Source organism: Venturia canescens, chromosome 2 (genome assembly GCF_019457755.1).
Source record: "Venturia canescens isolate UGA chromosome 2, ASM1945775v1, whole genome shotgun sequence".
Lineage (NCBI taxonomy): Eukaryota > Metazoa > Arthropoda > Insecta > Hymenoptera > Ichneumonidae > Venturia > Venturia canescens.
In genome coordinates, this window is record NC_057422.1 from 12,727,294 (window position 1) to 12,750,407 (window position 23,114).

Below are 23,114 nucleotides of genomic sequence, written 5' to 3' on the forward strand. Positions count from 1 at the left end.
AGACGGCAAAACTGACAACCGCAGCTGGCCTACGTGCGTATAGGAGAAACAGCTCGTGTCGGGCGGACGAACGGTGGAAAGGAGAAGACGTTCCGAGGGAAAGAACTTGCAATTTGGAAGAGTTAAGACAATATTAATTTCAAATGATTGAATAATCTACACACGTGCATAGACACGTGTTCTAATATCCAGTCAACAATTGCGAAATATGCGCTAACGATACGAACTTTAAGCTAAAACTTGCGCGTAAATTGTAAAAAAAATAAAGTAACCTCTCCACTTTTATTTCCATCGGTCTGCATTGAAAACCGAAAGAAGAGACTACTCAGAAGAACAGATAGGCCAAGAAAACTGGCAAAGACCAAGGAGGGGGGGACTAGACAAGCGAGATAGTGGTTACCTCGAAGGAGTACGCGATCACGTCGTGTGAGCGCGCGCGTGGCTCGTGCGTTTGTCATATATACAGACACATATTTATAAACTACGTGGGCACGCGGCGATCCAAGGAACTAGGGTAGGGTTTTCAGCCACGAAGTAAAAAAAAAAAAAAAAGTAAAAAAACCAAAACAAGTGCTAAGGCTAAGGCAGCGATCGGAGAAATCTTCCAGCAAAAAAAATCGCTGGATATTCGTCGTGTGATATACTGTGCGTATGCGTACGTAAAAAGTGGAGGGGGAAACAAGAGAGAGCGAGACAGAAGAGTCGCCTAGCTAGACGAGGCTAGCCTTGTTCCATATATACATACATACATACATGCAATGTAATACGAGGGGTATATAGATATATATATATACACACAGCTCGTACTGCACGTATATGTATACATATACTTAAACGTCTCCAGCCCGCGAGGGGAATTTGTGTGCTCGCGCGAGTGGAGCGAGCAAAGCTCTGCGGAGTCCGCGAAATATAAGCCGCGAGTAGAGACGGAAAAGAGCGTGAGCGTGGAGTTGTGCTGCTGCTGCTGCTGCTGCTGTTGGCAAAGTGGAGTAAGAGAAAAAGTGCGTGTTAGTGACGACGAGAGAGGAAGAGTGAGAGAGAGTGAGTGAGAAAAGGGTTCAGGATTAGCGGCGGAGACGACGACGACGACGACGACGGTTTTGTTGAGGTCGTGCGGCGGCAGCGGCGGCGGTAAAGACGGGGACGACGGAGACGACGACGACGACGACGACGACGACGAAGACGAAGACAAGGACAAGGACGAGGACGAAGTGCACGACGGATGTTCGGACCGGGTCGGACCCGTACGGAGTGAAGTGAACGGGAAAAAAAGAATTATTTTTGGGACCGTGAACGCCAGAAAGATAGCCGTAGATTGAAGATAGAGAGAGAGGCAAGATATAGGGAGTGAGAGGGAGAGAGAGAGAGAGTTTTAGAGCAGTGGTGTTTGGTTGGTTGCGCTCGGTGTCGTTAGCTCTCTCTCATCGCGAGGAAGAGGCAGTGCCGGGGCTCTTTGGTGGTGAATTTTAATACGGGGGCCCTCCGCGCTTGGCTCCGTCGTGACAACGAGGGACGCGAGATCGCGACACACGAAATATAACACGAAGTGAATACGAGAGAGAGAGAGAGAGAGAGAAAAAAAAGGGACAGGGAAACGGGATTCCGAAAATCCGAAATAGGAATATAATAATATTAAAATTAAAATAAATAAAACAAAAAGAAAGAAATAATAGCAAAGAATAACTAATTTTAAAATCAATTTAATAAATACCAAATAAAAACGAGATAGAGAAAACAAAACCAAAACGGAGTTTGGAACTATGTCCGACCGAGAGAGCCTGGACGATCAGCCACAAAGTAAGAGCCGAGTTTTTTTCTCTCTTCCTCTCAAAGCTATTTTCTACGCTCGTAACTCCATCTTTTTTGTTTTCATTATCATTATAATTCAGCTCCTATTTTTTCTGTAAGAGAAATCGAGAAAATACTTTCGAGCTGTTTGTCAATTTTTGGCGAGGTCCAATTTTGCCATTTCTTTTTTCCGGTTATCGTCATTGCACAACTTCGCGGGTTTCATAGGAAAATGTCTGGGCTCCGGTATCTCAACACGCCCCTATAAAGTATTTTTTCAAATCCCTCCCGCAGTGGTTTTGTCGGCAAACGCCGCAGGGCGATTTAAAAGTGTAAAAAAATGTAGTGAAGATTAGTTTTCGAGGTAAACTGCATGTGAATATCGTAGGGATACAATCATAATTGCTATTTTTCAACGACCCCCCAGGATCCAAGATGGCCGACGGCATATCGCACTCGGTACGCGTGTGCGCCCGAGCGAGAGAGAGATAGCGAGATCCCCTCTTCCCCCCCGCTCTTCCACCGCTGACTCCCGCGTGCGCGGTGCCCCTTCCCCCTCTCTCGTCCCACCATTCTCGCGGACCCTCGCGCCGCCCGTGTTGAATAATCGCAACTTTCGACGTTGCTGTGTGAACTGCTGATTTTTTTATTTTTTTTTCCTACCATTTTATTCCACCGAGTGAGTTTGCTCGCGAGCTTTTTTTTCATCGACGTTTCCAAAGATCCTCGTTCGCTCAACTCGTCAATATTTCTTTGTGGGTTTTATTTATTATTTTTTTTTCTACGAGAGAAAAAAAACATCGAAAAGCATCGTAGGCAAATGTCTCCGCTTCTCATAGAATCATGCCTCCACGTTTTTCGGCTGATCGACGCGCCAAGGTTGAATCTGCTAGTAGTCGATGACATGCGCGCGCGCGCGAATCTCTCGACCTCGAGATACGAAGAAAGATGGAAGATTTGAAAAGAAAGAGTGAGAAAGAGAGGACGACGGATTCGCGAAAAGGTTTCCTTGTCCCGTCGCCAGGGGAGAGTCCTCGAATGACGTAACAGCGCTTATGCCGCTCTTATTCTTTATTTCTCTCTTATGTCTTTCTCTGCTTGTCTTTTCCTTGTCCGCCGTCTCGTCGCCGCGTAACCGCTTCGACCGTCTGGAGTGCACGCGGTTCGCGTGCGGACTCGTCTCAACCATCTTGGACTTGCACGCGGAAGAGAGAAAACTAGCATAAAAAAACGGATCCAGGCCTGGAAGAAAAGTTGCAAAATAAAGAGAAAAGAAAACGAAAAAAATGTTGAAAGGGGGAGAAATAATAAAAGTGACTGGAAAATAAATAATTATGAAGAATCTTCAGAGTACGAAGTTGAAAAAAATAAATAAAAAGTAAATGAAAACCAAACGACCTGGAGTGAGTTGGTCGGTGTTCAAAGAAGCGAGAAAGAGTAAAGAAAAGAGCCGGACGAACGAAAGAAATATTCGTGAGAGATTCATCCGCTTAACGTGATTATGCATCCGCCAGATGTACCATGCAAACTCGTTTTCTCGTCAATCCCCCCTCCATTCTTTCCTCCATGCCGAACTAGAAAGAAACTGAGGGCTCGAGAAACCCTTGATCTCGTTTTTGATTCATCGAAAAATAACGTCCACGACTGTCAAGAGTTACACGAGTTCTGCTCCCCTCGCCTCTGCCCCCTTAAAAATAACGAAAGTTGTGGAACGTATTGGTTTCATGTTTCTTCCATTGACACATTTTTGGTAGCTGCAACTACTTTTAGTATGCTTTTATTTGATTTTTATTAAACTGTCATTTTTTGCAGAGTATGGAAATCCTGGCGGAATGGATGCCGGCGGAGCTGATTTCGATTCCGGTGAGTTGAAAATTTTGACACACGTGTTTATGCGAAGATCGTGAAATTTGTCCTTGAGTCGTTCTTTCTGTTTGTTGAGTCGTGACAGCGACTCGAATCGAGTATATTTACGAAGCGAACCTTTTTACAAGGAGCATCGTATTTCCATGCATAAATTAACGAGTGTAAAGAGAAAAATTCATTATGATTTCATTCATTTTATCTTATTTGACAATTTTCAAATTAGCGCCTAGTTGAATTTTCGCGCGCTCGGGTCCCGCTGCAATCTTATTCGTCGGTACAGCCACGGACTTGCGCGAAACCGCGGTCTTTACACGGGTCTTGAAACAACGTCGAATTTCAATAGCCGAGAACTGCAGGCTTGTAAAAAGTTTTTTTTCCGTTGCGCCCACCAGGCGTCGCTGGCAACAGGCGGGGTGCAACACTGAGTCTCAGGGGAAAAGTAATTGGGATGTTGAGCATAATTATTTGTTTCCAAATGGAGAAGTCAAACGCGAAATTGTCGTTGTTCAATATTTTTTAGTCAACAGATCAAAATTCGGTTCTAAATAAAGAACAATTAGTTGGTGTTACACGACGAAAATCATTTGGGGTGCCACGAATCTCGCGGCCTTCGATTTTGGCGAATCCACAAAGATTACAATTTATAATTGCCAATCTATTCATGAATTCTCCATTCCGTTTTTAAGAAAACTTTTTATTTGGGGAGGATGACATGAAAAATATTGAATCTGAATAATCTTGTCGAGTATTATGGCTCTCGATTTTGAGGTTAGGAGATCGTCAAAGAATGTTTCGAAGTCTCATACCGTCGAAAATACTAAACTGATAAGACAATTTTTGAATCTTACCATTTTTCTGAAAAGTTGTTTGGTGTTGAATAAACTTGACATTTTTTGACATAAAACTCGATTTCGTAAACGTCATTTCGTCGTGTGCTATTTTCTGGAAAAACATTAAACAGAAGAATTGAAATTATGGAATATTTTTCTTCCCTTTTTCAAGAAAGGTACGAAGTAATTTATTTAAAATTCTGAAACCCCGCGATAAGAAGTACACGTCAAGTTCTGTGTGGAGGTATTGAAATCGTTCGGAATGTTCGTTGACTCCGTTTCGCGGTTACTCGAGCAGTGAACTTGTGTGTCGAAGTTATGAGATCCGAGGTGCGATTACCTGTGTGTAAAGAAATCCGGAAGCATGCGCTCAAGAATTTTCGTTTCCGTGTTGCGGGTAGCTGTTCGAAGAAAAAGTGTCCAGGGAGCGATTATATCGGCGGTTTACATTTCGGGCATCAAGGGCGAACTCTCTCTCGTGCGGTTCTCTGATATTTCCGGGGAGTGAGTGTGGGTGGATAGGGCGCGGGACTAGTGTAACGACGGCGGCTCGGCCGCGCTCGGTAGTCAGCTGTCTATGACGTCACACGCTCTCGTCGCGCCGAGCGGTGGTCAAAGTAGGGGGAAGTCACGTGGCCGAGCCGGCAATATCACGTGGCGCGATGGGTCCGCAAACTTTCGCTACCGTCTAAAACATTTTTCCTAGTCAACTATTTACTTCGAGTGGATTGAAAAACTTGAAAATTTATTTGTTTATGAACCCAATGCCAATGTCACTTCTTTCTTATTTTATTTTTTTCGACACCATTTTCTTCGAATTCACTTTGGGCTCGGCTGTAATTCCCTCGAAAAACACGAATTTCTCGGATTTCTTCGAAATTCCCGGGCACACAAGTTTTTCCGAGAAACAGAGCGATGCTGGCGCGGCTATATCCTCGGCGAAGAGAAGAAAGTGGAGGGGAAAAATGGCGCGGTTCGTGTAGGACGGTTCGAGCGTCGTTTCTCTTTCTTTTTCTTTCTCTTCGTAAGTCACGCATTCCAATTGCGTGACGGTGAGCTCCATGAATGACCGGCACGTCATCGGTGCGATTTCGCGTTTGACGACACACAACCGCAGCGCCAATCCACGTACGTACGTCAAACGCCATTTATGCTCTTTCTCTTTTTCTCTTTTCCTCGATCGCTCACTCGCTCTGTATTGCCGCCCGCCAGTGTTACGAGAAAAGCAACGCACTCTACGATGCCGAGGAATCGTAACGGAGAAGCGAACAGTCACCGTGTGCGGAATATTATACGAGCAGATACTCTTGCTGTTCCGCGTTTATAACCTCTCCCGTCGTCCGTCTCTCGCTCGTCTTCAGTTTTAACGCAAACGCGATGTGTCATCGCGCGCGGTAGTGACTGTGCGACCGAGTCTATTCAATCGCTGACATTGTTTTTCTCTCACCCTCTCGTATTCGATCGCCCGAGTTTTTCCTTCAATTACTGCTTTCCACGAAATTTCTAACTCCCGTCGCGACACTCACCGGTCAGTTTGGCTCACTCGATACGTCGTTTGTTTTCGTGCGGCTTTGTTGTGATTTTTTGTCTCCCCGAACCTCCCGTCACTTCCAGGAAACTTTACCGAGCTCTCTGCCTTTCCTCGAAATTTGTGCCCAACCGCTCGCTCTCTCGGACACTGTTTTTTTCTCATTCCGAGTTTTGTGTGCGGCTACACCGTTCGCGCTGGCGCCCTAAGTTATGCTCGATCCGGCAGAGGTCGCCTCGTGTTTTCGTCACAACGACGCGATTACGAACGGATGGGGTGATACCATGGAAACTATTCAGTACTGGCGACCCGAAGGTGATTTTCTTTCTTTATTTATCGTTCTGTGAAACCGAAAATTTTATCTCGTCAAAAGTTACTCGCACTCGACTAGATACAGCGATGGAAATTCGAAAAAACTTCTCGATTCGTCAGTTTTTTTTTCGAGTTACGACTGAAATTGGGGCTCGCGAAGTAAATTGATTTGTCTACTTTTTTTTTATTTACAAATGAACTTTCCAGTATTAAAGATTCATTAATTTATTGCCGAGAGAGATCGAGCCAAAAGTGACGTGTCAGTCTGTCTGACCATTGAGCGGACATCGCTACTTATATGCGTCAGACAATCCGGTCAGAGTCGGATCTTGAACTGCACGATTTCTCGATCAATCTTGTTCCTAACTTCTCTGATTCGCGATATTCGTGATAAAATATTATAAGTTTCAAGGAAGGTTCATACAGACGGAAAGAGTTATTCTGATTATCAGACTAAAACATTGAGAGTCAATTTTTGACTGTTGCTGAAGTAAAATTTGTTATTTTCTGTAAATTTTCTGACATGAGCAACTGCGAGTGCTTGATTTAATGGATATGAGAGTGGAGAAAATTAGCCAGGAAAATGGCGACTGAAAACATTTCATTTTCTAAAAATTCGAAATTTCAAAAATTATTGAAAATCTGTAAAATAGAGAATACAACAAATTGGAGATGCAAAAATGTTTTTCGGCTCATTTATCGAAAGGGAAAGTGGATCTGAAAAACAAAGTTTCGATTCCTTCTACAATCGTTTTAAAAAAAGTGTAAGAATATTTTTTTCATGCGATTCTCAGTAGGATTTTAAAACCATTTGAGGTTTTTCTTTCATACTTTGTCTCGACGTGTCTGAAATCCTTCCAAAAAGATGAACTCATTTTTGAGAAAGAGATTAAAAATTTGATCTTACAGTTTTCCAAAATTCGTTCGAACTTTTATTTTGCATCAGTACCGTGAGCACTTGCGCCAAAACTCTTAATCGTGTCACAGGGAAAAGTGACAGCTCGCCTCAATTTCCTTCGCAATCACTGAAAAACGATTTACCGAAGATTGATGCCAAATTTTGGTGTATCTAGCCGAGAAAAATCTCCGAAGAGCTTTACAAAATGATTTGACGAAAAATTGAATTCGTTATATATCCCTAAAGTCACTTTGCGACACAATATTTTAACAAAAAATCTTTATGCAACGATTGATGCTATTGAAAAGTAAAAAAAAACGACAGTGAGAGTAGCCTAATCGGCTGTCATAACAACAACTATCGTCGAAAGTGTCATCCAGTGCTTTTTTACGATTTTCTGCTGCTCGTTGGGCATCTAGTTGGCCAAGGCGCCGATCGAGGCGCCCCAGACGCGTCGACGCAGCTGAGACGTCGTCCGCGGCGCTACTCGCTACTGCAGTCGCAGTCGCTGAACCGTGCTATATACTCGATGTCTATAGATATGGATTTATGCACGTACATATGTTTGTATTGATGTACATATCTCGATATATATGTGTATTTGTGTCAGTGTAAAAGATCGAGTGTAGGGCGCATCGAGAGGCTAAGTTGGCGAGACTCGAGAAGAGAGAGAAATAAGTACGAAAATGCAGTTTGCATTGTGGCAGGTCGCGTTACGGTCGCAAACCTTCCTCGTTTTCCTCGATCGAACAATTTGCAATTAAAATCAGTTGGAATTCTCGCCTGGTTCGTACCTTTCTTGGATTAGAGTGCGATAAGGTTTTATCGTTCAACGGCTACCGGAAATCGAGCGAATTGCTCGTTTTCATTTATTTAACGAAGCTCGGGCTCCCGTCACGGCTAAGATTCCTCGCTGAGTACGCTCCCTGCACAGTTTTGACTGGTGCAACGCCGGAAATGAAACGTCCAAACGGAGATTTTTCGACTCCGGAAATTGACGAATCAACGCGATGTTTTTGTGTGACGTTAAGTAACGGCTTTCAGGCCGCGAATTGATGGTTATACGGAGAAGCCTCGGGCTTCGAATGGTTCCGGAATTATTTTTAAAGAGTTTTAATTCCGAAGCTCGAGACGTTGAGGATTAAAAATCGTCGAATTGTGCTTGGATACGATAATAATTCACAGCTGCGGAATCTTCGTGGAATAACTTCGAAAGGGATTGTCGAAATATAAAATCATGAAAAAAGGATTTTTTAAATTCTATTGCGAAATAGGAAAAAATGATGCGTTGCGGCTGAAATTTTAACTCGTGCGGAGAAAACACGACGACGTGAGAGCATCGGTGCGGAATTCGATAATGTGGCACAGAGAGTGTGTATAAAAATGAGTCAAAAGTCGAGCAAAGTTCGAACTCTCGGATACGTCGCGAGGGCGACGAATTTATTTCGTCCAACGTATTTAAGGCGGGGTGTTTTTGTCGCAGTTTTCAAAGATTTGTGAGACATGGAATTTAACCGTTGAGCGAAAAAATAATTGCGAAATGCGTGAGACATTTGATTATCGTTTGGCCGAGAATTTCAGTTCGATCACGCGTCGAGAAGAAAGCGACGTTCCGTTGAAAGTCGAGAGTCCCGAATTGGAAAAAGAGGCGAACGAAGGTGAGTCCAAGCTTGAGATTTTCGACGACGAAATGTCACGGTCTTGGTCAAAATTCTCGCTCCGTTCACCGTCCTCGACGAGGAGAGCTGAGGAACCTCTCGAATTAAAGTTTCACCACGAAAGGGCGTCGACGATATTCGACTCGAATAATCTAAACGATATCGACGCGTGCTGATGGTGGGAAAATTTGGGTTGGACGGGAGAGCACAAAGGGAGGAATCGAGTCGCAAACCGAAGTAGAATGATGTCGCAGTGGCCATTTTCCTTCATGGAGCCTTGAGACCAAAACACGCGAGTTTCTTCCAGCGTGAGAGCGAAGACTGCAAAATGTCGTGAAGTACGCGCGCGCTTCGAGAGCTCTCGGACTCTAAGAATAGAAGTGACAAAAAAGCTCGGGGAGAGAAAATGTTTTTTTTTTTTTTTTTTTTCTGACAATCGTCTCGCTCGGAAAATACGATCGGTCGAAACTTGAAGCGAAAAATAAAGTTTATATTTTTAACCCGTCAACTTCGAATGTCAGGTGCCATCTTTGAAAATTCTCGAGAACTAATTCTCCGTGCCAAGCATCTGTTTTTCAACTTTTAAACACGAAAAATGGTATAAAAACACTCGTTCGTGCCTTTTTACACGCGCACTGAAATATCCTGGGACTGAAATCGCCGCGAGGATAATGTACAGATACACAGATAATCGAAGCGTCGACAGGATGTTCAAAAGCCGCATTTTCCAGGGCGACCTCAGCCCGGTCCCGATCTCTGGAAGCCTCCAGCAATCTTCCAGTACGTAGACGACGCGAAATTTTCAATTCTAGTTTTTTTTTATTACAACGCGCGTCGGCGAGGCTGAAACCCCCGCGAGGGAAGCCATCCCACAACGAATGTGGGGCACTGAGAAAAAAAACTGGATTTCCGCTATTTATTTATCTTGCGTCGATATTCGTTTATCGAGTCCTCTTCGTCGAGCCAGGCTGTCAATAAATCGGTGATTTTCGGCCCTGATACACGTTTCCACGGTGTCTTCGAACCCGTTTGTTCCCCGAGATAAAACAACTGTCCCGACTCAAACGTTTTCGACGTATCGGGAAATTTCGCATGCGGACACTGACAGCTCGTCACAGAGTAATCCCCGAGGTCGGCAGCTTTCGGCACGCTCCGACGCGAAACCCTGCCGTAAAATGTATCAAAATTAATAAAAAAAAAAAAAAAAAAAAAAAAAAAAACGTCAAAAATAAGCAGAAATATTATTCCTAACGAATTTTATAAAAATTTTAATGGAAAAGCGAATTTCTCGATCGTTCTTATTCCATTTCGTCACACACGAAATAAAAACATTTTTTTAATTTCATCGCTACGAAAATTTCGTCATGCCAGACGATTGATTCAAACACGGTTATCCGGCTTACGTAATTACTCACCAAATGCAAACGCACGGTAGATCGATTTGTACCGCTGTGCGTTTATTCGGCAACGTCCAAATTTTTTCAAATCTTCGATCATGCCTGTGTGCGTGTGTGTGTTATTGGTTAAACATTGATCGAGTAAACGGATAAAGTGAATTGGAGGTTGCATAAATTGAGTCGATAACAAAACAAAATCACTTAAATTCGGTGAGTTAATTAATGTGATAATGAATAATAAATAGTTTTGAAGAAAGTTCAATTCCTAACGAAATTTGTTAACTAAAATAATCAAGTCCAGTTTAATTGTCTGAATTATTATTTCGATTAATTTGCTCAACAAATTAAGTAAAATTGAGTAAAATTAACAACTTGGATGAGACCCCACGAGCTTTCCCGTCTTTAAGGCAGTTTTGACGTATCGGGAAAAATAAAGTCGCAGCTGCTCCTCGACTCGGCTCGTCGAGCCCCGCGACTCGGGCTCACCCATGTTGGACGAATCCTGCAAGTTCTCCGAAGCATCGAAAACAAAACGATGACTTTCAAATAAATCGGGGAAAAAGTAGTTCGATCACAGGCTGATAAAGCGTGAGAAGCGGTCCTGAGAACTGTTCCATTATTAGCAGAGCTCGGGGAGCGTTGCTGCGTTCGTAACGACGCTGAAGTTTGCAACGTTGGAGTCGAACGAAATGAAGGAAAAAAACATCTGGAATTCACTCATTTTTTATTTCACGAAGTATCGGTGCAAGTTGAAAAGCTACGAATTGCAAACTCGACGGGGAACGTAATTGGAGAATTACTAGAATCATTGGAGAGTTTTTTTTAATCGTTTCGTTGGACTCCAACGTTGCAAACTTGAGCGTCATGCGTTCGTAACGCTTTTAACGACGTACGGTACAAAAGTCTAAACAATTAGAAATTGATGAAATTTGGTGATAATGTTCTTCAACATCAAGTGCGAAGACACAATTTTTTTCAAAATTTTCTTCTGCTTGGTTATCGAGTAATAAAAGCATTAAAGCAGATTTCTTATGCCCGGAAAAATCTTAAAAATTTTGCATCGTCAAAATTTGGCACTAAATGTTCACCAAATTAAATAAAATTCTGATTATTTCGAAATTTTTTACGATTTTAGCACGGTTTAGTATGGCAACGTTGTAAGCCTGTACCAAATATCCTTAAAACGCGAATAGCATCCCCCTGTATCGGGGGTTATCGGAGCCTCGAGGTATCTGGAGCAACGAGGCTTTCCCTGGAGTGGAGAACGCCACGTAGTTGATATTAGGCTAGGGCAGGGTGTAGGCAAGCCTCGGAGAGAACGAGAGGAGCGAAGGAAGGAAAGGATAGAGGCGGGGGAGGAGTTAGAAACTCGCGAAGGGATGAAAGGGGAATAGGAGTGAGAAAGGGGGCTGGTGGGAGTCGAACGAAAAAGTAGGTGCCCCAGGATGCGGCGGGGCAAGTCGCGGACGATCGTAGAGGGGCTGAGAACTCGCAGGGAGGGGAGGGAGCGCTGGGGGCGCACGAGAGAGAGCCGAGGGTATCGGAGGAAACGGGTCGTCGACCCTCGTCGCAGCTGTTATTGATCGACGAACAGGAGGACTCCATCCCCAACATGGCTCTTGCCTCAGCAGCCCTTATGCCCAATTGGCCTGGCCTACCTCAAACGCGATCCCTTTTCCTTCTGTTTTATCACAACTCCTCATTTTCCTCGTCGCGTTGTTGCTATACTCTTTCGAAATTCTTGCTCCTTCTTCCTCTTCTGGCTCCCGCTTGCCATTGATTCTCCTCTCTCCAAGGGGCCCTGAAATTTGATCGTTATTAGCCATTATCGTCCCTCGAAGACCGGTGCGACCCTCCCCTGTGTGACCAACTTTCCCGACCACGAACCGGGTCACCCAGTCACTATTCATCCGTTTCGCCTCCAACCTAAATATGCGGCTCGTATTTCTTGTAGAAACGGTATCTCTGGACGAAGGCTTCTTCTCTCGAACACTTTTTTTCGCAGCTTCCCGTAGGATGGGAAGCTCGGCTGGTCCAGGCCGGGTTTTCGTGGGGCTTGGACCTAAGGGACACCCTTTTGACACTTCCGGAATTTGTTAAACTCATTTTTGTGAACAAATGTTGTTTATCGTTGTTCAATATTCTTTTACGGCGAAGAGAACTTACGCGAATCGGGAGGATCGCCAACGTCGACGATCAATCTCGCAGCTATTTAATCCCGTTTTTTTGCTCGATTCTCAGGTCAGCAGGGCCAACAGGGCGAGCAGGAGTTGGCGACGAAAATGCTCCAAATTCAGAGCAAGCGATTCTACCTCGATGTGAAACAGAACAGGCGGGGAAGATTTATCAAAGTAGCCGAGGTAAGATTGATCGAATTTTTTCCAACTACTTTTGCATGGAATATTCATTTCGTATTTGATGGATTTTTTTTTAAGTACCTGCTCGAAAATCACGACAGCCATTTCATTATTTGAGTAGCAATAAGTACCTTAAGACCTCGAAATAAAATCGTGGCGTTACTTTTGCAGATCGGAGCAGATGGCAGGAGAAGTCAAATATTCTTGGCTCTCAGTACAGCGTCAGAATTTCGTGATCACCTCTCATCATTTAGCGATTATTATGCATCTCTTGGTAAGATATGAAACAATGACAACTTTTTATTTGCCCTTCTATCAAAAATTCGGTTTCCCCTTTTTAGAACAATCGTACGAAAATTATATTCGTACAATAATTGATATTGAACAGGCTTTACACAATTTTGAGTGTCTAGCCCAATTTTATATGACGCTGCAGTTTGCAACGTTAAAGTCCAACGAAATGGGAGAAAAAGATATTTGCGATCCTCCAATTCCTTGAATCAACGAATTGTTAATTAGGGGGAGATCAAAATTAGAGAATAAAAGTTGTTTTCTTGGTTCATTTTGCTGGACTCAAACGTTGCAAACTTCAGCATAATTTTATTTAATGGAAAATCATTTTGACCTGATGCTATTTTTTCCAATCGAATCCATAAATTACGTCAAACAAGTTTTCTATTTTCAAGCATATTAACGAATCGTCCATTTTTTTCATCTGCACTGAACTGCATAACATTTTCCTTTAACTAAAATTTCTATGAACAAGTAGCTTCGTTAATATTTGCACAGTTCGAATGATTTTCGAATGATTAGTTGAAAATTTAGCATCATCCTCTCGATTGAAGAGTCGTGGAAAATGAAAGAAAAAAAATTAATGAATATGATTCAATAGGTCCACCGAATTCGGAGAATTTGCCGGACGATGGGAAGCTCAAATCAGAAATGATGGTTAAGGACAACAGACGATATTATCTCGACCTTAAGGAAAATTCCCGTGGTCGTTTCCTGCGGGTGAGTCACCCTGTATGTACCGAACATCAAGTATCACATTATTTATAATAAATATCGTCACCAAAGTCCTTTAAGTTCAGCCCAATTTATTATCGATGCCGTAATAAGGGTTGAGTGTTTTATTACTTACGATGTGCAGTAGCTTAAGAACTGAAATGTTTATTTGGGAGATGAAGAAATGATAAATTTTAATAATTTCCGTTTTTACGCATTCTCAGGTTTCCCAAACGATAACGCGGGGAGGTCCGAGGACGCAGATTGCGATACCGGCACAGGGAATGATAGAATTTCGAGATGCTCTTACGGATCTTCTCGAAGAATTCGGCACCGACGACGGCGGCTTCAAGGGCGATTTGCCCGAAGGTCGCTACATGCGCGTCGACAACAAGAATTATTATTTCGATATTGGTCAGAACAATCGTGGCATCTATATGAGAATTTCTGAGGTACGATTCCAGTATTTGCTTAATATGTTCCGAAGCTGATCCTCGTAGGAGAGAATTAATTTTGAATTTTTTCAAAATTGTTCGGTTGAAATATGAACTCCAATGTCGAACCTATGAATCTCAAGTTTTACTGAAAGGAGGAAAAGTTTCAATGAATATGAAAACGAGAATATCGTCAAAGTACATTTTTGAAGAAAACTGATGAACATCAAAAACTCCTTCCGTCACTTTGACAATCGAAAATTTGACGCACTGATTTTTATTGCTCGTCATAATTATTATCGAGCATATTCAAGATAACAATGGAATAAAAAGATAAAATTTATCCAGTTTTCTTTGGTTAGTTTTGTTAATATTTTACTGAATGTATTTACAGGTAAAGACAAACTTTAGAACAGCGATAACAATACCGGAAAAGTCATGGGCGAGATTCCGGGACATATTCGCAGACTATTGCGACAAGATGAAAGAAGGGGGTGGTGGATTGGTGATGTCGAGTGTCGGTGGGGGTGGAAGTACGATGAACGAAGGAAAAGGAGGTTCGTCGGTGGTGACGCAGGTAGCTTCACCAACTTCGCAGCAACAGCAGCAGCCTAATCCCAATCCGAATCTAGAATCAACCTTACTCAAGTGAAAAAGGCTTTAACTTAACTTGAACATTGGATTTATGACCGTAAAACGTTTTCAATTCGTAATGCGAACTAAGGGAACTTGTCGGAGTCCGTGTCGTCGTAAATCGCAACATTTTCATCGTAATCATCGTCATAATAGTCCTCAATTACGAGGAGCTCGTCATTATGATACTTTTCGTATTTCGCGTAATCGACATTTGTCGCCTCGTCTTCGTCCTCAAACTCACTGGTCGGTCATCGTCAATGAAAAAAGCATGTGTAACAAGCATCATCGTCCTCGTGTTCCTGTTATATTCTCGATACGAAAAATCCGTCGCGTCCTCACGTTTCTCAATTACAAATGTCGCTTCAACACCAATCTTTCAACGATTTTTCATTATTACGACAAAACAATACGTATCGAACTATTATTACGTAATCATCGACCTTGTTGCTTCGTTATTTCGCCCAGGGATTTTATTATCGAGATAATAAGATGATGAACCGATCGAGTTGGGCGGGGACGCGGTTCAATCTTTCTCCGGTTCCCTCCACCGAAATTCACAGCAACATTATTATTATTATTCGTCAATAAACTGATCAACTGATCAGGTTAAGAGACGAAGCAGGGGAGATTAATATTGGAAAATAACGAAATCTAAAAGGAAAAGAAAAAAAGTGAACGCACCATCGTTCTTTTTTTCCTTTCATTTTCCATTTCTTCGGGATCAATTTTGCTCAGAATCCGTATATTTTGTTCATTCAGTATGTTTGAGCGTGTAAAACACGATAAAAATATTCCTGTATTTCTTCTAAAAAAAATTCATTTCCGTTTTCGAATAATTCATTTTTTCTCTTTTTTTTTCTGTACGTTCGACATCTCGCATCAACGGAGTGTCTCTATTTCTCGTGGGCGAATAGTCGGGTTATAGTGAAAAAAGGATTCCGTTACAATTGAATTTGATCGTTCAGATTTTATGGATAAAAAATGAAGATAGTTGTTATATTAACGATTATGTCGCGTGTAAAAATGCTGCTCGTCTTGAAAGTTACATTTTTTTTCGATTTTACATGCACGTACACGGACGAACGAATCTATAGGGAAACGGAGGGATGGCAAGGAGGCGAGGAGGAAACATTGCGCGGACTTGGGGCTTTCAAAAATTCGTTCGCCCATTTCGAGTATCTCCCTTAAGGAAGGAAAATGACAAACGGAATAAAATCAATCGTCTCGGGTCAATATTAAATTCGTTCTCGCCTTGGAAAATCGTGACACGAAAATCACTCGTAATCGACGTCTATCGGAAAATAAACGAAAAAGATTTTAAAAACGGTGGGGGTGAAGGAGAAAAAATTGGATTGGAAAAAGTAAAATAACGATAATAATAATGATATTGAAATAATATATAAATCATAGGAGATGAAAATGCTAGCCGGATACAAAAACAAATCTATATAATATGTACATTATATAAACGACGTTAATTATGTGTTGAATTTTTGCGTTTTTTTCGTGAGAATAAAACGCACGAGAGGTGCCCCGATGATCATCATCCCCGTATTCAAAATGATATAAAAGTAAACGAGAAAAAAAATGAATTAAAATAAAGATACAACACTTTTATACGGAACATCGTGACGGTGAAGTTGACAAGAAAAACAAAACGGAAATGATACGCAGCAAACCAGAATAGCGGAAATATATTGGGACCGTGGGAGAGTAGAAAGAAGAAAAATTCTCAAAATTACGAAAATGTTGATATGAGTATTTGAAAAATATTGAAGATCGTGTCGACACGTACCTAAAAAAACGAACAAACCAAATTTCAAAACGGAATGACATTTGAAAACACATACGGAAAAAATCTACGATCGAGCGACGACCGATTTGAAAAAGAGAAACAGAAAAAAAAACAACAAAAAATAATTGCATATTAGGTATGTAATATATGAATGCATATTAGGTATTTATATAGAATCTATATAACTGTATAATTGTAACGAAATGCCAATGTCCGTGGACCCAACCGATTGTGCCCGAAATCGCAGTTTTTTTGTTTCCGCAATTTTTCTTTTTCTTTCCAGTTATTTAAAACAAAAAAAAAACATTCATTCGAATTGCTGTTATCTTATTATCGGTGTTTATTTTTGATTTTCTTGTGCTCGATGAAGTCCGAGCAGATTAAGACGCGGTTGACGCATTGCGATTTTTCACTCAATCGGTTCGGTCCCCTCCCGGGCGCAGGAAGCAAAGTGGGGGGATAAAGGAAAACATGAAGGGCAAAAGAAGAATGCGAGTTATGTTCGTGACACGGATGAGATGAAATAAATGAATAAAAGGAGCGAGCAAAATCTGAGAAATAATGGAAACAACGGAACGATTGACATGACGAAATCGAGAGAGTAATGAAGAAGCATTATGAGACCGAGTCCAAGACGGTTCAAAAACATACACACACAGCTTCGTGAATTTTTTTTTCGAGTAAACGAGGATCTTAAATACGCTTTTTTTTATTCTCCAACGTTGCTGTGCTGATATCATCAACCAATATATGTGACGAAAAAGAGAAAAGCATCGTGGTGATGAGGGAGAAGTGAAAACTTGTAAAATCGTTTTGTTTACGTTCTTTCTATTGAAAAGAAAAAAAAGCGAAGAATAAAAAAGAAAAACGCAAGTAATAATAATAATGATAAAATAACTAACGCTACAAGAAAATAAAGTTGAAGACGACAGGACGAGATGAAAATTCTCGAAATTTCGCACTGGTGCGAAATCATCGATTATAGTAGAGGAGAAAAAAGTGGGTTGAGTTTGAAGCGATTATATTATATGCATAAATGAGAAAAAAAGAAACACAGACAAAGTGCTATTTAAGCAGGGCGTGAAGCAGCCCTGAAAAAAACGTAAAAAAAAAGTAACAAAATGAATACGAAATGAAATATTATTTATATTTTTAGCGATTCTCAATTATAATCTATTCCAATTAGATACTCGATTGTTTCGCGATTCTCCCTTTTCTTTTTAAACGACATGAAAGAAAAACAAACAAACAAACAAATTAATCAACACAATTTCGGCTGGTCTGAATTTACCTTAGAATGTAGGATTCGACGATTGTAAAACGCAATATAAAAATCACATGATACGGGAGGAGGCGGGGGGGGGGGGGGGGGGAGGTTTCGAATGGAGAACGCTCTTTGTAGGTTTTGTTTTTCCTCACGACTTCGACTCGACGCTCTCGAGTGCTTTGCGCGTTTGAGAGGAAAATGAAGAAACTCAACATATTTTTTTTTTTTTTCCACCCCCGTTCAACGAGAACAGCGTTTTCTTTCGAGATCATTTAAAATTTGTGTTTTCGATGTTTACCGACGAGAAGGATTAGCCACTCGAGAGGGTCGAAAGAGTGACAGCGAGGGAACCTCGAGATTTGTGTAATAGGCGATAAAAAAAAAAAAAAAAAAAAAAATACAAAAATACAAGAAAATACAAAAAAAATGTTATCGGACGTTCGAATGGAAACGAAAAGGCATAGAAAAAATTGTTCACTGGCGCAGATGGTATGACACATTGTGATCTATTAAAAAGATAAAGAAAAAAAAAAGAAGAAAAAAAATTACAAAATAACAAAGCATCAACAGGTAGTAAATATTTAAGGATATGTTAAATATTAAACTCGACAGAAACATACAGGACACGCATACACACACACATACACCAACACATTGACACATAAATATGAGAGAGATTCGAAAATTTCTCGATAAGTTTTCACTCGTGAGAGAGACACAAGTAAGCATAATATAACTAAAGAATGAGAATAATAAATATGACATGAAAAAATGATTACACAAAACACACGAAGAATTCTTCGAGCGTACACACTAAGCTGTACGCTTTTGAGCTCGAGCTAAATAAAAACCGTATAGACGACTACGAACGTACCTTAAACGAAAAGACACGGAAATTGAAAAAAAGGTTGTGGACAAGAAAGAAAAAGAGAGAGAGAGAGAGAGAAAGGAAGAACGAGGGCGGGAGAGAAACGAGCGAATATACGAAATAATAGCAAAAGAACGAGCAAAAGAAGATGAAGCGAAAATCATGAGCCTGAGATCTTATATGAAGAAAAATAATATGACGATGAAAATGGAGGGAGAGAAAAAACGAGAATAACACGACGCTCCTGCCACGCAGCGAGTTCTTATAGACAGACAGCTTTAAGATAATTACGAAGAGAGAAAGAGAGAGAGAGAGAGAGAGAGAGAAAGAGAGAGGAGGAAAAGAAAAGAAAAAGAAATAACAAAAAAAGATGAATAATTATTGATTAATAACGATAAACTTTCTATATGTTGAATCGTGTCTAGTGAGAGGAAAATACTAAAAAAAATAATACTATTGAATTAACGATTAATACTATTGCCACATCCATACAGCGAGAAAGTGAGCGAGAGAGGAAGAATGTGTGCGTGACCGCAAGAATGTGTGTGAAAGAAGGGAGAGAGAGAGAGAGAGAGAGAAAAAACACAGAAAATACAGACGAGACACCATTACGAATTAACGTAATTTGTATATGACTATTAATTGTCTCAATCCGAACACAATGTTTTCTTCTTTTTTTCTATTCTTTTTCCTCATCTTTTCAATTTTTTTCTCCTCGATCGTTAGTGAGATAGAAAGTGAGAGCGAGAGAGTGAAAGAGAGACGAGAAGCTTAGAAAGAAATTGTAGCTCGGTGTTTTTTCGTTTGCTGTTTCAAAACAACGTTGTAACGTTGGTGATCAGCGAACCTCTGATAAAGCTGATTCAATGTCGAGTAAAAAGAAAACTAAGACCCTAAAATGAGAAAAGGAAAAAAAACAAACTCATATGTAGTTGATTAGGGACGATTGCGATCGTTGTCTTGCTACACGTCGTCCTAGAAGACAAAACAAAAAACGAAAATATTCTGCCTTCTCCCTTAACGACAAATTGCGAGCATCGTTCGAACCTATTTCTCCCCTCTTTTTTTATTCGTTATTTCGATCGTTGTCACATCAATTATGTTGATCTTGAATAAGAGGCTCCGTGCTGGGCTCGAGTCGACGAACTTTGAGGTCGAAGGTGCATACCACACGTGGCCAACACATGAACCACAAATGTGATTCAAAAATTGAAAAAAATAGAAATGAAAAAAGGCGAAAAGAAATCCAAACAAGTGTCAAATGCACTTGAGATTTCTCCTTTCTCTCTCTCTCTCTCTCTCTCTCTTTCTTTCTTTCTTCTTTTCTCACTCACATTTTTGCTCTTTCTCTCTCTCTCTCTCTATCTCTCTTCTTTAAGAGCATATGTCCAAGTTCGTTTTTCTCGAAGTTCGCTATTTGCTGTCCTAAAATGAACGAAAACAAAAAAAAATAACAATTTCTTCAATGCAGCATCAATTATATTCATTACAATTACGATTATAGTGTCACTATTATTACTATTATTATTATTGTCATTATTATTACGATTATTATCATTATTATTACTATTATTACTCGTAGAATATTTTATTACCAGTGAATTGCCAGTTGTGTCTCCTTTTCCCTAAAAACAAAAATGAATCAGCTTCGAGAGGGCTAATTTATATTGTTTAGCGTAATGTTTTCTTTTTCTTTTCATTTTTTTTATTTGTTGTTGCATCGTTTTTCGTACGGTGTTGTTTCCTTTCATTTTCAACTACAACGAGTGTTATTACTGTTTTTTTTTCTTTTTTTTTTTCAATATTATGTTAGGATTGCGATTGTTTGATAATTTGCTTCGTACCCAACATCCTCCCTTTCCTGAAGTATACATATAATAAATTGAAATATCAGATCGATTTTGGCATCAAAATCGTATTTATGTATTTATTATATGTATTTTTTTTTCTTTAGTTTTTGTAAAAGAAAACTAAGTCGGAGAAAGAGAGAGAGAGAGAGAGAGAGTGAGAAAGAAAGGGGAGAAAAAAATATAAAATGTTCCTCTACACATTTTTTGTCCCTTCCTATCCATGTATCGACCTCGACTCGAGATCGGCCCACTCGGGCCTGGCTCAAAAATCGCCTAGGCTGTTTATTCAATAAAAAGAAAACGGAAACAAAAAAAAGTATTTCCAATTTTATTGAGTCTTGTGCCCGTGCTAAAGACGATGTGTGTTATACGAAACAGCGTTTGTGTTGCGAAATGAAAGAAAAACAAAAACTTATCCTACTCTCACAACGTTAATTTTTTTTCACGAATTCATATTACATATATGATACACGAATTGAAAAACAAAAAATCTTCCGTCCGTCGTCGATAAATAACGAAACACGTTGGTTGTTGATTTTTTTCTTTTTTCACTTTTGTACAATTATTTGAAAGTTCCTCTATATTCAGTTTCTCTATTATTCATTTTTTTCAATATTATCACTTGAGTACACTCTGATTTGCGTATCTTTTTCGTGCTTATTTTTTGTTCTGGCAGGTACGCCGATCGACGAGCAAAAATCGTCGCGATTATAAACGACAACAGGGCAATAATCGTCGACAGCGTGATTATCGAAACCGACGAAAAACACTGGACCGAAATGTCAAAAATCCTTCCTCGTCCAACGCCAGCTTGAAAAATTCTTTGATACCAGCGAAAACGAACTCCGCACCTTCCGTCGTCCCAAAATAACCTCGTCCTAGAATTCGCCTAAAAAATTTCCACTCCACCTTCCTTCTATAGTGAGTTCACATTTATATATTCTTCTAAAATATTCACGTTTGATCAAAGAATCGCAGGATTTTACCACCGTCGCAGTTCATTCGATCGTTCCTTTTTTTAATCGTGAAAACCAATCTCGTAAATCGTAATGATAGGTTATGGTCCATAACTTTCAACCATAACCCCTAAAATCGACGAAAACACGAAAAAAAAAAAAAATCACAACTCAATGGAGAACTAATTAGACCGATTAAATGGATTAAAATGCGATTAACCTTGTTGAAAGGAATAAGAAAAGCGAATTTCAAAATATTTCTGTTTTCGTTTCGTTTAACCTTGAATCAAGCATCGAAATGAAATTGTTTTCGCAGACGTTGACCGACCGTTGCGATTGCTAAGTGTAATTTACGCGATGATTTTCGTCCACGCGTTTGCCTGATTACGAACCTTTAATCGTTAATTCTCGTGCTTAAATCTCATTATTATTGTGGCATAATAAAATAAAGCAAACATGCGAACACATAGACATACGAATACGAATAAGGAGCACTAGGAAACTTGAAAATTACGAGTTTTCGTCGAATTCGATCGAAAAAATTATCGTCTTCTGTTGCAATGCTTTGTTTCCATGTGTTTTGACCGAGACGAGCGATCATCAAGAAGGGAAAAGAACATGGACGCAATGAGTGTCAGTTGTACGTCCTCGAGATCCTTGCGTATGTTTTCCTCCATCCCTCTCATTTTCAAGTTCGCGATCTTTCGTTAGATTATTTAGCCATTTGTTGAAGGAACAAAATCAATAATAATACTAGTGATAATAATGAATTCGCAGAGATATATTTAATACACCGGACGAGACGATACGATTTCGAAATGTTTTTCGCACGCCCTCGCGCCGTCCGAATGAAATAAAAAAAAGGAAATAACGAGCAAAACAATGACAGAACGAAAACAAATGAGTGATAACTGTTACTTCTTGTGAATATAACTACCCAATTCTGCTGTGCAGCTTAGCTAGTTAGCTAAAGTATTCTTAATTAGATATGTCGTTAGTTTCGTGTACATTTTTTCTTTCTCTGCAAAGTTTCATGTACTCTCGGATCAATTGAACGAACAGTTCGCGGTATGGTATTGCATTGTAGGAAAAAGGACGAAAGGAATGGAAAAAATACACTTACCGCATTGGCTCTTGCACGTGTTTCCGGACGAAGATAATTCTCACTCGATCTTTCCTTTGTTGAGACTTACAAGCACTTTAATATCGCATGTTTCGTGTCGATTTTCCACTGTTTTGCTATCCCAGGCTGTCGAAGAAGTTGCGATAAGTTTGAATGCGATTTTCGTGAGTTTATCGGGAAAGTTTATCAAGCAATTTTTTTTTACGATGTGAACGTTTTCTTCCCATTGTGCACTTGACTTACTGCCACTTGCTGATTGATGGCATCAACCACGAATCGGGGAACGAAACGTTTAACCGCTAACCTTCATGACTTTTGTTTATCCAACGGACATCGAGAATTTTGACGAGCAACCTGTATATCGAATCCTCACCAAAATAATTGTCGTGATTGATTTCGATTAGGGAGCTTTTAATCACAAAAAATTTTACTCTTTCTCTTGTAAAACTCACCGAATAATGAAGCTGTTCCGATTCAACTGTTCGCGTTTATGTATTTGCGAGTTTCGAATAAAGAAAAATTATGTGAATTAAAATTAGTGTCGTC

The 23,114-nt window shown here is 40.3% G+C and overlaps 1 protein-coding gene and 1 long non-coding RNA gene across 8 annotated transcripts; one reads left to right on the plus strand and one right to left on the minus strand.

Annotated features, from left to right (window-relative positions):
- The first annotated feature begins 842 nt into the window (after positions 1-842).
- Pur-alpha (Purine-rich binding protein-alpha) lies at positions 843-21,641 on the plus strand. Of its 7 annotated transcripts, none has more exons than XM_043412959.1 (8): positions 843-1,797; positions 3,601-3,651; positions 12,519-12,637; positions 12,806-12,908; positions 13,527-13,657; positions 13,864-14,091; positions 14,468-14,650; positions 21,166-21,641. In XM_043412959.1, the coding sequence occupies exons 1-8, from the start codon at positions 1,761-1,763 to the stop codon at positions 21,358-21,360; spliced, it is 1,047 nt and encodes a 348-aa protein (XP_043268894.1). In that variant the 5' UTR covers positions 843-1,760; the 3' UTR covers positions 21,361-21,641. The 7 variants fall into 7 exon arrangements, with proteins under 7 accessions (XP_043268894.1, XP_043268896.1, XP_043268893.1 ...); XM_043412961.1 differs by having other exon boundaries at positions 845-1,797; positions 13,527-13,645; XM_043412958.1 differs by lacking the exons at positions 843-1,797; positions 3,601-3,651 and adding an exon at positions 6,088-6,327.
- Positions 3,184-5,871, minus strand: LOC122407019 (uncharacterized). Its single transcript, XR_006260131.1, has 3 exons — positions 4,825-5,871; positions 4,503-4,596; positions 3,184-3,475 (listed from the first exon to the last, which is right to left on the minus strand). It is a non-coding gene; the product is annotated as an uncharacterized lncRNA (long non-coding RNA).
- Positions 21,642-23,114: the final 1,473 nt, after the last annotated feature.